The sequence below is a fragment of the Cavia porcellus genome, unplaced genomic scaffold (assembly GCF_034190915.1).
Source record: "Cavia porcellus strain 051 isolate PalLab524CR breed Dunkin Hartley unplaced genomic scaffold, mCavPor4.1 scaffold_6, whole genome shotgun sequence".
Lineage (NCBI taxonomy): Eukaryota > Metazoa > Chordata > Mammalia > Rodentia > Caviidae > Cavia > Cavia porcellus.
The window spans coordinates 1,865,955-1,883,055 of record NW_026947489.1 but is presented as its reverse complement, the minus strand read 5'-3'; the positions used below and the strand labels follow the sequence as shown (position 1 = coordinate 1,883,055).

The 17,101-nt window shown below is 51.8% G+C and overlaps 1 protein-coding gene across 2 annotated transcripts in view; it reads right to left on the bottom strand.

Moving 5' to 3' along the window:
- The window catches only part of Cyfip1 (cytoplasmic FMR1 interacting protein 1), a 79,594-nt gene that overhangs the window by 13,286 nt on the left and 49,207 nt on the right, over positions 1-17,101 (bottom strand). Inside the window, exons 14-22 of one of the 2 annotated variants that reach the window (XM_063249799.1) lie at positions 15,660-15,826; positions 13,322-13,469; positions 12,059-12,212; positions 10,218-10,374; positions 7,767-7,863; positions 6,658-6,734; positions 6,444-6,552; positions 4,789-4,908; positions 665-864 (exon numbers count right to left, since the gene is read on the bottom strand). In XM_063249799.1, the coding sequence (XP_063105869.1) occupies positions 665-864; positions 4,789-4,908; positions 6,444-6,552; positions 6,658-6,734; positions 7,767-7,863; positions 10,218-10,374; positions 12,059-12,212; positions 13,322-13,469; positions 15,660-15,826 (1,229 nt within the window). Of the gene's footprint in view, positions 1-664; positions 865-4,788; positions 4,909-6,443; positions 6,553-6,657; positions 6,735-7,766; positions 7,864-10,217; positions 10,375-12,058; positions 12,213-12,493; positions 12,642-13,321; positions 13,470-15,659; positions 15,827-17,101 lie in introns of both variants that reach the window. The other variant, XM_003461081.4, reaches the window with a different exon arrangement.

The window sequence follows — 17,101 nt, the reverse complement described above, 5'->3', positions numbered from 1 at the left end:
AAATGGCCTTTAACAACTCACCTGCCCAAACCAGACCCACTTCCTGTGTGAAACACAACCACATGTCAGGGTTCCTAGAATAGAGGCAGCTGCGCCAGTGCTGGGGCTGCAGGACAGCACCCCGGCTCCCTCCTAGCTTGGGCTGTTTCTGCAGTGGCATGCCACTGACCAGCACTGGAGCCGGCTTGGTGCACAGAGAGATTTGCCCCAGCCGGGCAGGTCACTCAGGGCGCACCAGTCACACTCCTTACTCAGGCCCCATTCTGACAGGCAGCCATCGAGCCCTCAAACCAGCCACTTCACATCCTCTGACACAGCAGTGAGATGGTAGGAAGTGGGGCAGCCAGCTAAGGGACTGTCCACACACGGCCTTCTGGGCTGGAAACAGCACAGCTCAGAACCAGTCCTGGGAGCCCTTACCAGCGAGCACCACAAAACAGTCTGGAGCTCTAGGCCTGACCCTGTCCCACAGCTGCCACGTGCAAAGCCAAGACCACCTGCCCAAAGCCAGTCCAGGGCTGCACTTGTAAACAAAAGAAACGGGGAGGGTGTGCATGTCATAGACAGGGAAGCCTGTGGCATGCAGCCCAGGGAAGCAGACCCGGGACACTCCCAGGCGGGCACTTGGGGAGGTGTGGATGCGCCCCGCAGCTTCCACGCTCACCGGTTGGTGGAGCCATTGTAGCAGTAGTTGGGCAGGAAGTCGTAGTTGAGCTCCCAGAAGACGTGCAGGGTGATCCTTCCATAGGGCGCCGACACATTGTGGTTGGCTTCCCGAAACATGGCATCAAAGCTGTCCAGGGTCAGGTACCTGCTCAGCAGCTTGTGGGTCATGCGGTTGATTTCCAAGAGGCCATCTAGCTCCTGTAGGGTCACAGAGATGGTATGAGGGCCAAAGCAGGCCTGGCAGGAAGGCGGCATTGAGTCCTGGGGGACCCAGCACTGGGGAGGACGCGGGCCCAGAACACAAGGTGTGGGCTCCGCACAGCAAGAACCTGAAGCAGGTTCTCACCGTGTCCTCCCCAACCCTGCCCCAGGCTGCCAAATGTCCCCACCCCCTCTGCCCTCCTGCCATCTCACAGAGTCTGTGGATGTGGGTGTGTCATCTCCTGCCACCACCACTTCACATCGAGCAGGCCAAGCCCTAGGGCCGTCCACCCCCGCAGCACCACATTTGTCACAGATCCAGACCAAATCCCATTTTGGGAACGCGCAGGGCTTGGGGGTAACTGGGCAGTGGAGCATTGGCCTAGAATGCACAAGGCCATAGTTCACTGCCAGGAAAGCACAGGCTAGGTGACAGAGGTGACAAGCATGCACACACATGGCCCTGGGAATGCTCACATGGACAGCCGCCCCCACCATGGCTCATTTTCCAAGGTTCCAGCTGCCCTCAGTGGATCACAGTCTGGAGACACTAAGTGGAGTGTCCCGGAAGTGCACAGGCCGTAAGTGTGGAATAACTTTTATTGCACAACATCGCTCTATTTTATTTTCAGTTATTATCTCTTACTGCACCTAATACGTAAGTATCATAGGTAAATACAACATGATTGAAATAATTTCTCCTAGTTCTTTTCCTTTTTCTGTTGTAATTTTGAATAAAATCACATGTATGGCTTGCATTAACTTTCTATTATACATCACTGATCTGGGTCAGAGCCCCAACAATAATTTGCATCAAAACCGTACTTGGCCAGTTACAACTGAAGTGCACAGCCCACATTCTGCTGGTAAAGGGCAGGGTCCGGCCGAGTCCCGCCCACCGAGGAGCAGCGGAAAAGCACTTTCACCCCACACGTGCAGGGTAAGCGGGTGCTGGGAGAGCTCTGCGCAGCAGGGCCCCTCAGGGCTCCCTGTCCTCACAGAGGTCACCCCACAGCTAGGAACCACTCCCAGCGGCTCTATGGGAGGACTGGCTACAAAGCCTGTGACACGCTTCCTTTCCCTGAGAGCTGGCCAAGGACCGAGGACAGTTAGGTTGTCTTCCCAGATTCCTCTGCAAGACAGAGAGCCTTGTTCTTCTCCTTAAGGTCTGACACCTCACTGCAGTATTTCTGGATGTCAGCCATGTGGACAGTTTCCCAGACCTGGGCATCTGTGCTGGATGGACCGCGCGGAGATGTCATCTGACTTGCACAAGGTCCTCATCCCAAGTGGAAAAGAAAATGCGTGGGTACCACACCTGCACGGTCAGAGCCCAGCGTGCCTGAGACAGATGCTCGCACCGGCCAACAGATGGACGCAAGGCTGATTTGGTAACAAGGGCTCAACAGCTCATGATCTGCTGAACACATACTCCAGAGCAGAATGGATGTGTATGTTTCTGCCCCTCCATGTTGTCAAGAAACTGAGTTCCGTCACCAGGACTCGGGAACCATGTGTGCTTTGAAGCTGTCTTCTATTTTATCAATATGGTCTCCAGATAAAAAATAGCATCTTTGTTCTCGTCAGTTGAGAACGTCATGAAATGCACGCTGATCTTCATTACCTTCTGTATCGTTTTCTCTCACACCTTGTTTCTCAGCCTTAGCTGACTTAAAAATATCATCTTCGTTCCTCTGTATCTCTCTAAATTAATTTCTGAGATCATTTTTGTTTTTAAAATTTACATGAGTTCCATCATGTTCAGAACTGCTGTCTCTCTTGTTTCTAGATTTTGCTGTTCTCTCATAGCAAACACACTTTTATCTTTAGGGCCAGGACTTGAACGCAGGGCCTCTCTCAAGCAAAAGCACTGTATCACTGACCTACAACCCTGTCTCTTCTTCCCCTTTCTGAGCAAGGTCTCGCTAAAGTGAGTAGGCTGGCCTCAAACTTGCAGTCCTCCTGCCTCAGCTTCCCACGTGCCTGAAACTGCAGGTGTGTATCACCAAGCCTGGCTGCGGCTGCCACTTTCTTAATTTCTTTTTAGCTCGTTCTGAAAGATTAGATTACGACTGCCATTCAGGGCCACCTTGCACACAACCTTTCACGGTCCACAGTGATGTCGCTGCGCACCGACAGCCTCCTTTGGTGCTCTGAGGAGGAGCGGCCGTGACCACGGTAAATGGGACCCGTCCCCATGCGTGCTGTGCTCACTTTCACATGCAGTGGTACCGAGGTGGGCGCTCCTGAGAATGGGCTTCCCTTTCTGTCAGTACCAGGCAGCTCATTTCAGGCATGCACACTGTGACGGCCTGGCTACTGGAAGGGATCCCGAAGGCTCACACATCAAAGGGGCGTCCGCAGCGCAGCAGCTCACGGAGTGGGGCCTGGAAAGCAGCCGGACTACGAGGGCCGTGGCTCTAGGGCGGATCACCCCACGATAGGGTCCTGAGTGGATGGCATTATTGGGAAGTGATAGAAACTTAGAATGTGGCCTAATTAAAGCTGCAGGTCACAGGGCGCGGAGACCCGCTCTTGTCCCTGGGTTCTTCCTCCCTGGCTGTCTCTCCACTTCCTGGCTGCCACAAGGTAAATACTTCCCCGTCACATCCTGTGCCATAATGTGCTGCTTCACCACGGGGCAGAAACAAAGCCCAGGGCCCACAGCTGGACACCTCTGAGACCAGGAGGCAAAATAAGCCTTTGCTCCAAGCTGGCTGTCTCAGGGTGTGGGGGATGAGGTGTCACTTTGTAGGCCCAACCCCCTCTAACGTGCAATTTACAATAGCCGCCCTGGTATGCGAGAAGGAGGTAGAATAGGAATGCCTGTTCTCAGTGAGCCCCTCACCCTCTGGAATCCATACTGTGAGCTGGCTTTGTTTTGCAGAAGTCTTGAGGAAGTGGCTGGCCACCCTTTGTGACACTAACAGCAGACAAATTAACAACATTCTTGAGCTAATGAATTTCTTCCTGGGCTAGAGAAGTTATGAGAACTGGTTGTGATTATTTACTTCACTTAGATAGTTTTAGAATAAACATTGTAGTCTGTCACGTTGTAGCTTGCCACAAAGAATGCCTTTTCACTACTTAATTATCTGGGCTCTGTGAACTGATCGGGTTTACTATATATGAATCCTAAAATAAAGATTGTGCGTGCAGTGCAGTGTAACGCGGTGCAGACAGTAAAGGTGTCTCTCCTGTCTTTCTTTTCCGAACACTGTACCCCCCGTGTCCCGATCAGGCGTGTGTGCGTGTTTACCTTGCCCGGAGTTCAGAGTGCTCTAAGACACTCACGACATCAGGGTTTTTCTTTTGTTTGGTTTTTGAAGCAGCGTCCGTCTCACTATGTAGCTCAGCCAGGCTTTGAACTCATGTAGCTCAGGCTGGCCCTAACTCCCAGAATTCCTCCTGCCTTAGCCTCTTGAGTACTGTGATTCCATGCCTGGCCTTTCTCAGGTATTTTGTTAGTGACAAAAAGCTGATAAATATATGTATCTTTTTGTGATTATTATAATAAAGAGTTAAAAACTTTTTTTTTTTTTGTCTTTTTCGTTTTTATCGGTACCAGGGATCGAACTCACGACTGCCTGCTTGCAAGGCAGGCACTTATGCTGCTGAGCTAAATCCCCCCCAGCCCCAAGTTAAAAACTTTTATCAACTAGTTTTCACTATTTCTAAAATATAAGCATGTTGCTGAATTAAGTAATGTGCTATCTTTCACCTTAGCTGCACCTCATTTGAGACTAGGATTATTTACCCTGAAGTTAATCAAAGTTGCTGGTAATAAGAGTAGATGCTAAAAGATACTGAAGACATGCCAAGTTCAGTTAGTGTCTGTCTTTTATTATTTACACAAAAATGAGAACCTGTTAGTTCGATTTATCAGTCAGACGAGAAATTAAAATTAGTTCTCGTACTTACAACTATCGATGTCAAGTCCTCACTTTCAAATCGTCCGATTGCCAGTTCCAGAGACTTATACACGGCTGCAGACACGCGCTGTGTGATCAGGCGATTGAGGTCTATGGATCGGCCGAGGAGCTGGGGGAGAGGAGGACATAGGAAGGAACACACGTGAAAATCTTAGGGACACAAAGCAAATCACCACCAAAATGTTCCCTAGGAAACCTACATCAAAAGATAGCACAAAATATTTAAAAATACAACAACTTATAGGACAACATGGTAGAAGTATTTTACGGGAAATTGTATACACAGGTGTCAAAACCAAGTATTTTATCTTCTTGGAACTGAAATTCTGCAAGCCAAAGCCTTTGAAAGGTCTTCTGTAGAACCCTCTGTACCGAGTTACCACTGCAGGCACAGGCAGAGGCCCGCAGCCACGCCGGAACCCTGGGAAGTTGCCTGGTGATTCTGTTGTGATAACCTGTGTAACAGTGTTCGAGACTCGGCTCTCCCTGCGGAGTGGCCTGGGCATGGCTGCGTTTCTCAGGTTTTTGCTGTTCAGTGAGTAAACATTCTCCTCTCTCTCCCAGGAACACATACAGCTCAGTATCATTAAACAACATAAAAACAGCAAAAGGCCAGGGATTTAGCTCAGCTGGATAAGCACCTGCCTGGCAAGTGCAAGGTTGTGAGTTCAATCCCCAGTACCCCAAAAACAAACAAAAAACAACAACAGCAAAGCCCTGGTGAGAGATGTCAAAAACTGTGCAGTGGTTCTCTAACGACTGGGAGTCAGTGGAATTTTCCACGTTTCACACATTTTTCGGTGGATGTGAATGAAGTCGTCGTCACTTGGCTGCTGTGCACCAGAAGACACTGACATGAACTAAGAGGGCTGTGGTGTCACCAAGTGGTCCCCTCCCGTTTTGGTTGTGGTGTTCGAACCCAGGCCTCACACATGTTAAGCAGGCACTCTACCACTGAGCCATCCCCCTACCACGGGGGGACCACCGTGGAAATGAGAGTCTGAAGTGGACCAAATCATTGCTCTGCAGTGTACATCGCCATCTGTTGCTTTCTGAAAACAACCCAAGCACTGTCTGCCTTTAAGTTCTTCGCTCCGGCCAGAGAAAGCTCATCCCTGATGCTCTGGCTGGCCACTGTTCCCCTTGCATTCCTTTTGAGCTCTGGGTCCTGGAGTCCTGGAGAAGGCCTGCCCCTCTCCAGCCATTCCTGCTTCCCGGAGCCGGCCAGCGTGTTAAAGAAAGCTGCAAGCCTGCCTCTGCACTGCGGTTATCACACAGAAGCTCTCTACGAGTTTAAGATCTGAAAGTTCAAGATGGTGGAGTAATGTGTGCCTGTAGCCCGAAGGGTAGGCAGGAGGATCACTTCAGCCAGGAGCTCTTGACCCATGTGAACAACAGGGCAAGACTCCATCCCATTAAAAAACTGGGTTCAGCTGGGCGTGGTGGCTCACGCCTATAATCCTAGCACTCCGGAGGCTGAGGCAGGAGGATCGTTGTGAGTTCGAGACCAGCCTGGGCTATGAAGTGAGCTCAAGGCCAGCCTGAACTGCACAGAAAAAAAAAAAAACTGGGTTCAATCCCCAGTGTTTTTTAAAAAAAAAGCAGACAAGCCCCAGCCTGTGCAGTGCTGCGTGGCCACCTCACCTGGACATGCCTCTGCTTCAGCAGCGTCTCGTAGCGGTTCGAGGGTGGCAGGTGGATGGTGGCTCCCTGATTCTTGCATTCAGATCGTAACCGTTTATCAAGCAGCAAACTGGTAACAGAAAGAAGATGGTATTTTTGACACACTGAATTTTTATGGAAACTTTGGGCCGAATCACACAAGATTTAGCATCAGAGTCACAAACCAGACACCCACCTTCCAGCCATAACCTTGTAATATGCAAATATCTGGTCCGCAAGCTTGTAAACGAACTGATCAAAGCACAGATTCACCTGCAGGGGGGGAAATCACACAGAAGATTTCAGCTCCCTAAGCAGTGGCAAAGGACACAACGCGAGAGTAAGGTCTTTTATGGTAACGAACTGAGGCTCTTATTAGAATACAGTAAATGAATACTACTGTCCACTATTAGCACTTTAAATAAATTACAGTGTGGCCACGAGTGACCCCTACCCACCTTTCACTAGAAAACTATACTAGCACTGCCTTTGCTGAGCGACCAGAAACACCCCACCCCACCCCCGCCTCACAAATGCAGGGAGACAGGAAGAAGTCTCTCCGGACACACTCTGAGGGGTCAGATGGGCGTGGCCTCCCGCTGGCGTGCTCCTGCCCAGCTGTTTCACAGGAGATGCCCTTGGACAGGGAGGGCATCTCCACGTTTCCCTGGAACAGGACCTCTGCTGCAGAGGCGGCTAGCTAACCCTTCCACTGCAACTACGCAGGGGAGAGGTGGGCCCCAGACCCGGGGGCCCAGCCGATGGGGCTGCCCACTCACAAGAAACTCAGCCCCTGGCCACCTGCTTTAGTGGTGGCTGGGACTCCGAAAGTCTCCAAAGAAACTGCCTTGCAGTTTTCATGAGGAGGCAGAGGTCCAGATGCATGAAGCGATTTGTCGAGGCTAAGTGTCCTCGAATTTTAAGCTAGAGAGTAAGCTGACCTGGTAACACTGCTTGTGGGAACATGTCTTCCCGAAATATCAGATGCAAATAAAAAAGTACAGGATGTGAGTTCAGCAAGTGCTATTTATATCAACCACAGGTGTGAAGAAACTAAAGAAATAAAATAGGGCTTGGCTTGGTGCACAGATCGTGTTCCTGTGGAAGGACAGAGGACAGCAGACACAGACGTCGCCTGCAGTCTGGTGACAGCCCATGTGGTGGGATGTGCCATGAGCGGGGGCTGGAGGCAGCAGCTCGGCAAGGCCTGCTCCTGGGTTTAAAAAAGGCCTCGTTCTCTCAATACTCAGAGGCAAGGAAATGTGATTACAGACACTCAGAAGGGACACAGGTGCCGAGCCTCACCTCTGCCTCGATCTCGTCGTAGAGAAACTGCTTGTTGAACCGGGTGAGTGCGTAGTGGGCGCTGTCGTTGTACAGGTCCAGGGAATAGAGCACGTACCTGCGGAGGGTGTGCGGAGTCACTCCCAGCCCCACAACCTGCGGCAGCCACGGCCGCCTCCTCACGGGAAACTTAGCTCCCATGCGAGGAAAAACCACTCTATCTCAAAGGCATCTGTGTCTCATGGAACCACCCCGGCCACCCCCACCCCACCTCCAACACCGGCAGACGACACCGGAGGCGGCCACAGTCCCACTTTTCACAAGTGTGCAGTATGTTCTGAACCACAAAACTAAGTTTGGAGCATCTGTCACACCTAGAATGACCTAGTTAACAATAATGGCGTGGGTATTTCAGGACAGCCTGAGCTGTGGGGTGTAGCACACACGAGGCCCTGGATCTGATCTCCAGCACTGCAGAAACCCCCGCAGAAACAAAGCAGTACAGCTAACAGCAGCAGCCCCGCAGGGGGTGGTCTTCCAGCGGTCTCCCTAAAGGAGGGAGGTGGTGAGGAGCACCACAGCTGAGCCCCTCTGACCGCTCCGCAACACGTCCCTGGGCTGAAATAGCTGCACACACGTCCCATTACTACACACCAATTCTAACGGTGAATGTGAAGCCGGGGGTTCAGCTCAGGGCATAAGCGCCTGCCTGGCAAGTACGAGGTCATGAATTCAATCCCCAGTACCAACAAACAAACACCAAGAGAGACAGAGAGAGAGAGAGAGAGAGAGAGAGAGAGAGGAAGGAGTGAATTTCAAAGAGAAGTTGTTTTATTTTAATAACGGACAGTCAAAAACCACGCCTTCCCATGAGCCAGCAGCAGCCGTGCCTAACTGGAGAAGAATCAAAAAGCCAAACCACACACACACACACCCGTAAGCAACTGGCTGAGACCATGCAACTGAAGTAAAAACAAATTGACCTAGTGCTTGCTGGCCTGACCGACCCCGCAGGCCGGAAGCTGGTGCAGCGACACGCAGGCAGGCAGCTGTGCAAGCAGCTGTGCAGGGCCGCCTGTCTTGGTGTTGGAATCCAGTGTTTGTTCCATTTTACGGTTGTGTTTTGTTCCTGTATCTGGTAACCTGAGCAATTATTCTGAAGATAACAATACGCAAAATAACAACCACTGTTAGGCTCCTGTCAGCTTGTTTTGAAAGCTTGTATTGCTGCTGCTGTTCTGCTACTGTTTCACCTTTCTTTTTGTTGGTTTTTTTTTTCAGTTTGTTGGCTTCTTGATTTTTCTGGGTTTTTTTTTTTCTCTTTATAGTTAAAAAAAAGACATTTCTCAAAAGACATGTAAATGTCTAATACACAACAATGTCCTCAGTATTTTGAAACAAGAATGCCATGCCATCTCATCCCACTTAGAACGTCTACAGTCAGAAAGACAACAAGTGCTGGCGGAGGTGCAGAGAGCTCGGCTTAGGATTGTAAGTCAGCACGGCCAGCACGGAAACCGGGACAGCAGTTCCTCGGGAAAGGGGGAGAATTTTATTTTATTACAGCCACAGTAACTGGGGTGAGATAGGTTACTGTAGTTTGGAAATGCTGAGCATATTCGCATGTACTTCTTGGCCATTTGTATATCTTGTTTTAAGAACATTTATTCACATTACTTCCAATTTTAATCAGATTCCTTGTTTCTTAATTTTGCTGCTAGTTTGTTTTTGTTTTTGTTTTTTAGTTCTTTAAGTATTCAAAGGAAGAATTCCTATTCTAACATTAAATTTTTTAGCAGTAACTTGTCTAACTGGAGATGGTTTGACAGTCTTGGATGTTCTGGGCCAAGGCCGGAAGCCCACCTGCCCTTGTCTGTGCCTGGGCCAGCAGCAGCCAGAAGCTGGGAAGGGGCCGTGGGAGCAGACAGACCCTGAAGGACGGCCGCCGAGGGCCCGAGCTGCCCACACTGTCCCAGCGTGGCACCAAGTGGGAGGCAAGGACCCTGCCCAACACTCAGGGCTCCAGGGACCACTGATGGTCCTTGGTTGTTCACACCACACCCCTTTTTATATGGCTTTCTGTCCACAGGCATTCTGTTTTACAAGACTGACTCCATAGTCCCGACTCAGAATTCTGACCCCAAAGCGAAGCTGATCAATAGATACTTCTTCCTCAGTTTCCCTGATCTGAGGGAGCAGGCCAGTTGGGGTGTCTGGGCCCCATGACTCAGGTGCTCCAAAGGTGTGGGCTCAGCTCAGCTCAGCACCCTGGACCAGCTTCACCAGCACAGCCTCACCCAGCACCATGCAAGGGACGCGCTCGCCCAGTTTCACTGCCTGAGCTCCTGACTTCAGTCCGAAGCCAAGAAACGGAGACTGTTCACCTCTGCAGCCCTGCTCGGGGAACATGATTTCCAGTGCAAAGCCGAACACGGTCCCGGCCCCTGCACCAGCACTCTCAGAGACACTCACTCCATCATCGAGGCCTCCTTGGTCTCCAAGATGTGGTCAGTCAGGATCCAGGGCATGGACATCTCGATGGGGAACTGAATCCTCCTGCCCATGGTCAGCTCCAGGAAGAACTCTCGGAACCACAGCTGAGAGAGGTCACAGCACTGCTGCAGAGTTTCTTGAGGATTCAAAGAGCACCGTGTTAATGCAGAAAAAAATCCAGCAGACAGCACGAGTGGGGCTGAGTGTGAGGTACCATGACCCCACACTCAGCCCCGACACACACACACACACACACACACACACACACACACACACACACACAGCATGGACACAAGCAGGGTGGGGCTGCCAGGAGCCTTTCACTGGACGGGGACAGCACGGTGTGGCCCTGCGCACTGTGAGTAGTCAGCACCCTCCTGCCTGCCACAGGCACCGCGCCAGCCCGCCGCTGGGGACCAGGGGTAGGGGATCTTTTTGGGTGGCAATGAAAACAGCACTACAGGTTGAGCATTCCTAATGTGAAAATCAGAAATTCAAAGCACGCTGAATCTGAAGCACCAACTTGCCACGTGCTGCGATACCACGCAGCTGAACTCAGGCGCAGGTGGGCTGGCATCAGAGCGCAGGTGCGCCAAAAGCAAGGCGCTGTCCGTGTTGCTGAAGGACAGGCCACACTCCAGGGACTGCACTGTTAGGTGACTTTGCTGCTGTGCTTACACAATCCAAGGTGGCTCATGGGGGTGCAGATCTACAGTCCCAGCACTTGCAAGGCTGAGGCAGAAGAATCGGCCCAAGCTCAGGGTCAGCCTGAACTACGCCTCTCACTGACTAACTGTCACCGCACAGTGCAGCGTCACCTTGGCCGGGGTCAAAAAGCATGTGTGGGACCTCAATGAGGGTGTATGAACACGCTCAGAACTAGACGGTCATGGTGCTGGCCTTGCTGCTCTGTGGCAGCCGGCGGTTCTGCACACAAGAAAAGCCACTCAACTGTGCATTTAAGTGGACTTTATACCGTGTAAAATGCACCTCAGCAGAGCTGTAAAAACACAGACCAAATGAATTTTTCTCACTGTTGTTGTTACAGCTCCCACTGTGTATGCAGGCCTCCAACACCCAGAGAAAAAGCCAGAGTGCAAACATTTTTTCCCTCAAGCATTTCAGATAAGGGATACTCAACCTGTACTTACTTTTACTTAGGGTAAAAAGCAATGTTCAGGACTTAGCGTTACATGAACATTCAGTGGCGGTCTAATTAATGAAAACCTAGGCAGATTTAAAACAATTATCTGTCCTTTCACAGGCCTGAGGGCAAAAGCATTCTATCCCATTGCCTGGGGACCCCGCCAACTCAGAGAAGCCTCCGCTCTGAGAGGAAGAGCCAATGGGACAGCTTCAGGCAGCTGCAGGCGACACCTGGGGGCAAGGCACACCCACTGTGGCAGATGGCTGGGTGTCACCAAGCAGGGCTCGCTTGGCTCAGGGCACGTGCTGGGTCCCTGTCACTGCCCGCAAGGGCCTTTCTGCTATTTGTCAATGCCCGGTTCTCCGCCCAGGTGACGGATCACACTGGCTGTGCTCCTGAACCCCTGTGGGTTGCTGAAAGACTTTCACACTGCTGGGCCAGCCACGGCCCCAGGGCCCTCTTCCTGGTAAGGCCACGCCCCCCAAGCCATGGCAGAGCCAAGGACAGTGAGGCCAGCACGGCGGCCTCGAGACACCCAGCCACCAGGAAGGTTAGGACTCGGCACTGCCTGGGCGCGTGGGGACCAGGCGGGGTGTCAGGCAGGGAAGCGGTCTAGTCGTGTTAGCGGTGTTAGAACATGCCGGGCCGGACTCTGGTCAGCACCGTCTCTTACCACTGAAATTTATCAAGTGAGTGTAGAAGAAGGACTCTCGGTGGAACTTTTCTATGTCCAATATGGTGGGCCCCTCAAGGCTACTTCTCAAGGTTTTCTTGGAACCACTTTTATCTGCAATGAGGGACTCTAGCATGGTTCTCACCATGTAAAGCTGTATTATCCAAGGAGACATTTGTAGGGGAGAAAATACACATGGTACATTAGTTATGCCAAACGCAGAGACACCACAAGAGGGGCACTGCTCCAGGACACCCTGCGAGCCGGGCCTCAAGCCCCACGCCCGAGCGCTCGGCACCCGTGGCCAGTCAGGGCGGGGGGCCTGGCACTCATCTAAGTGGCCACACGGCTGCTGCCTGGGGAGAAGAACCACCTGCCTGGAGCAGTTCACCTCTGTGCCATGAACATCAACAAGAAAAACAAACGATGTCTTACCACCAAAGGTTAAAAGAGGCGGATAGGTGTACGACTGCCTCAGAAACGCGTTTACCACATGCAAGAGCCTTTCCATGCCCAGAGACTTGAGCTGCCGGAGCAGCTCGGCAGAGCTCAAGGACTCGGCCATGGTGCGCACCAGGTAGAGCTAGACACAGACAGACAGGGAGGGAGAGGCAGGAGAGAGCCGTTAGTCACACGGTGCCCACGCCCACAAGGGGACACAAGGAGGGATGCACAGGACAGCGCCCAGGAGGGCGGGGCTCCTCTCATGGCCCCTGGACGGCCATGCCCCACGAATGGGCCAAGGGCCTTCTCCCCAGTGCCCAGGCTCCCTACAGACCCAGCTGCATGCTTTGCTGGTGACTCTGGAGAAGACAGAAAGAAGAGACTACAAAGCCTTCATGGAGAGAGTCCCAGGTCCCACAGAAAAGCAGAGGAGCACGTGACACCAGGTATGAGGGCCGAGGAGAGGGCTTCCGAGAGGCCTGGGCACACGAAGAGCACGAGGAGAGCAGGGAGACCGAGACACACGAAGGCAGTGTTCAGGCTCCCACGCTCCGCCTAGGAATGTCCACTGCAGACTCAACATCGAACCACAACTACACATGTAAGCACTTATTGAGAAACAGTCAGACTTCACCGCACTGGGGACAGAGGCGGGAAGGAGGTCATTCGCTCCTAGAACTGGACAGACAGACCAGAGACCAGGGCTGTCTTGGTTAACGTCCAGAGTTACGTGGGCGTGCCGGGCATTTCACGCCTGCCTCGCTGGCCCACTGCCCACCCAGATGGATCTGGCCCCAGAGACGGGCGGGGGACAAGAACCTGTGTGCTCGAGGGTCCCACAGCACGGCGTGGCACTTTGATGTCGAAGCCGCTCTTGGGGTCTTTCTCTCCCCGAAGGGCAGGGTCATTGAAGGGCTCGTGTCCAGTCTCCCAGTCACACACGGTCTTCCTGATGGCCTGCAGGACACTGAACAGCCCCATCAAGTTCACACCAGGGCCTCCCGTGATCACAGTGCCCCTCACCTCAGAGACAGCTGCCAGGCAGCCGCTGCGCCCGCGCCCACCAGCTCCTCCGAGTACAGTGAGGGACGGTGGCAGTCCCGTGCACGGGGAGATTTTTAAAACACAGAGCTCCTGGAAGCATTACTATTCTCAGAAAACTTAGCTTCACTACAGTTCGCATTGGTTCCCAGAACCCTCGCCAGGCAGCCCCAGCCCAAGCCGAGGACTGAGAGACCTCGGGGCCCAGCCCAGTGGCCTTCCCTCAGCCCATCGGCCCTGCCATTTCCTCTGAAGGCAAAGTACCCATAGAATCCCGGAGACCAGGCATGTTCAGACAGGGCCCCACCATGTGGAGACCCCTGGGGGTGGCACCTGAGGACCAGAGGTGTCTTGTGCTGGGCCTGATCACCCTATGGGGAAAATTGTGGCTGAAACCCAAGGGACTGACTTGACTCTTAGGCCACACGCTCCCAGGCTCCGTAGCTGGGGTCTGCTCTTTATCAAAGGCAAACGATGTCCTTGATGCTTAGGGTGCCTCAAACAGATCCCCCTGAAAGACCATCCTGCCAAGGCCAACCTGCCCCCAGCCGGACACACAGCTCTGTGCTGTCTGATCACACAAGTGCTGAGCCTCAGGCAGGACAGCAGCAGTGAAGCGTGGCTGAGCCTCAGGTGACAGAAAGCAGCCCACATCCAGCGGCCCTTATCTGAACCACTTGGGATCAGGAGGGTCTTGTTGGTTTTTGGATTTTTAAAACTCTTGAATATTTGCATATATATAATTATCCTGGAAATAGGTTCAGGTCTATACATGAGATTCATTTTATGTTTCACATACACAGCAAGAAGGTAATATAATACAACATTTGAAATGATTTCGTGTATTAAAAATTATACATGAGATAATAGTCAAACCAGAATGGGTTTTGTTTTTTCTTTTTCCTTTTAAATAAAATTTTAAAAAAATTTTTTTTAATTTAAAAAAAAATTATACATGAAAGTGCAGGATGGGGCTGTACAGCTCAGTGGCATAAGCACCTGCCTGGAAAGTGCAAGGTCATGAGTTCCATTCCCAGTACCAAACAAAAGAGAGAAAGAAAGAAAGAGCAATGTCATGGTTTATGTGGGTGGCTCCCAGGCCTCATGCATTTGCATTGTGCATCTGTGATTGGTTCACTGTCCAGGGCTTGGATTGGGGGTGTGAGTGCTACACCCACCTAGGGGGTGGAGCCAGGATGGACTGTAATGGCAGGAAGCAGGTGCCTCGGGCTCTCTTGTTGGTTTCTGCCTTGCTGTTTGCAGCTGCATGAACTGTGGCCCTGCCATGCCACCCTGCCTTGGAGCCAACTGAGTATGGACTGAAACCTCCAAAATCTGTAAGAAATAAACCTTTCCTTTCCCAGCTTTGGGCATCAGGTATGTTGTCTCAGAGACTAGTAAAAAGTAACTATGACAAGCAGGATGGAATTTCCTATTGTAGCATCATCCCTGCACTCAGAGAGTCTTGGATTTCACAGCATTTCCAATGTCAGAATTTTGAATTAGTGTGCTAAATCTGTATAAAAATTTACTAATGCTAGTAAGTACCCTGCTGGGTATCAAATACGTTAGCCATAAGGCTTCAGTCAAGTGCACACATGCACAAACCCTCACTGTACACAGATGCCCTTGAAAGACAACCTTGTCTGAAAGGCTCATGTCAGGAGCAACAGCAGCCCAGACCGTGATCCACTTCCGCTTATCCACGCTGGGCTCTGCTTTTCGTTTTGCCCAAGCTGGCCTGAGGATTATGAGCTGTGTGCCCAGCTCTGTGTTGTATCTTAAAGGTTTTAGGAGAGGCCAGAAGAATAAAAGCTAAGACCCTTAAGATGAGGTATTTGAGAGCGGGTGGCACGTGGGGCGTTGGGGCCTTGGAGGTCAGGTGATCGGAACACCTCCCCTTCCCCCTACCCCATCCCCACCAGCAAGCCCCGTGCTGTGTGCTGATCTAGGAGGCCGCTACTAATGCCTGACAGACTAGCATGGTGTGTGTGGCTGTGGTCCACCCAAAGTGGGGCTGGGGATGGTGGCGGCCCACTGGGCCGACCCGTGCAAGTGTGTCTCCCTCACAGCCTGCACCTGCGATGCGACCCCCAGGCCCCTGGCTGAGGCTGACCTCTGGATGACGTTCTTCTTCTTCCTGATGGCCTGCCGCAGCGGCTCACGGAGAGTGACCTGGGAGAAGTCTTGCAAGGCGGCGTAGACCGTATGCCGGATGGCATGGTTAAACACGCTCTCCATCCTGCCCATCAGCACCTGCAGGCCTTTGATCATGGCGATCACCTGCAGGGACAGGGTTTCCGTGGTGGCGGGCGACGAGAGACAGCGCTTCAGTGCCCAGCAGCTCTCTCCCTGACCTCCTTCCATCCCCCACACGGCTGCCCCTTGGTACAGTTCTCGGGTAGTGGGCTCAGAATTTCTCTAGGGGCACCTGGAGGACAGGAAGGCTTTGATCAGACACAGCCTTACTCACTGGGACACAGCCCTGAAGGACTCCAAAAGGAGAAAAAAGGAAACAGTCTCCTTTTCTTCTAACGCTCTGGGAGGCTGAGGCAAGAAATCAAGGGTGGTGCAGCCTGGGCAGCCTGCTCACCTGCTGAGCCCCTGCCTCACAATCAGAAGGGGCTGGGCCTGTAGCTCAACTCGGAGGACCCAGGCTCAATCCCCAGCACTGCTAAAACAACAAAAAAAGATTCAAGGAAGCAAGATAGTAACTGGAAAACAACAGAAGCCACAGGAGTTTATATGCTAATCCCTCTGGTTAAACAACGATGGCGGCCACATTAAGATGCCTGGAAGACGGCGCAGCAAGGGCTGCTGGGAACTGCCTGCCTAACTCTACAGTCTGCTTCCCGTTTCTTCTTTCTTTCTTTCTTTTTTTGGTGGCACAAGGAACTGAGCCATTGGGTTTGCAGCGGGAGCGTCATTTCTTCTCCAGTGCAGAGCTCTGTGAGGCTAACCCTACCTGTGCAAGGGTCACCTTCCTTTTGAGCAACAGTTTTGGTTTGTTATTGAGCCACAGGACACAGTAAGCATTCCAGCAGGCGTGGCCACGTGTGCAGTGCAACGTTCACTCAGGAAGGCTCGGGCTTCTCTTCAGGAAATGTTTCAAAACAAGAAGCCGATTCGCTGGAACCCTTTAGTAATGCTGTTTTTTGTACCAACACACACTCAAGATTCAAACAATTCAAGCTTTTGCACTGAGCTGCACGCCCCAGCCTATTTTTTTGTTTTGTTTTTGTTTGTTTTGTAATTTTGAAAAAGGATATAAGTTGGTGAATTGCTGATTCGCCTGCCTCAGCCACCCAGACTGCTGAGATTACAGGCAAGCACTGCCACATCTGGCTACATTAGGTTTTCAGTGTGTTTACTTTGGAAACTAAAGGATTTTTGTATTACTCACCTCATGAAAAAAAGAAAAATAAAGAAAAAGCATTGATCACCTGACCTGGCATGAAAAAAGGGGTTACCACAGAGTTTACAAATGCTAACGGGTGAGAACCTCTGTAGCATAGAAACAAGCTCAACGGGACACAGTTGGAAGCAAATCCTCACAGT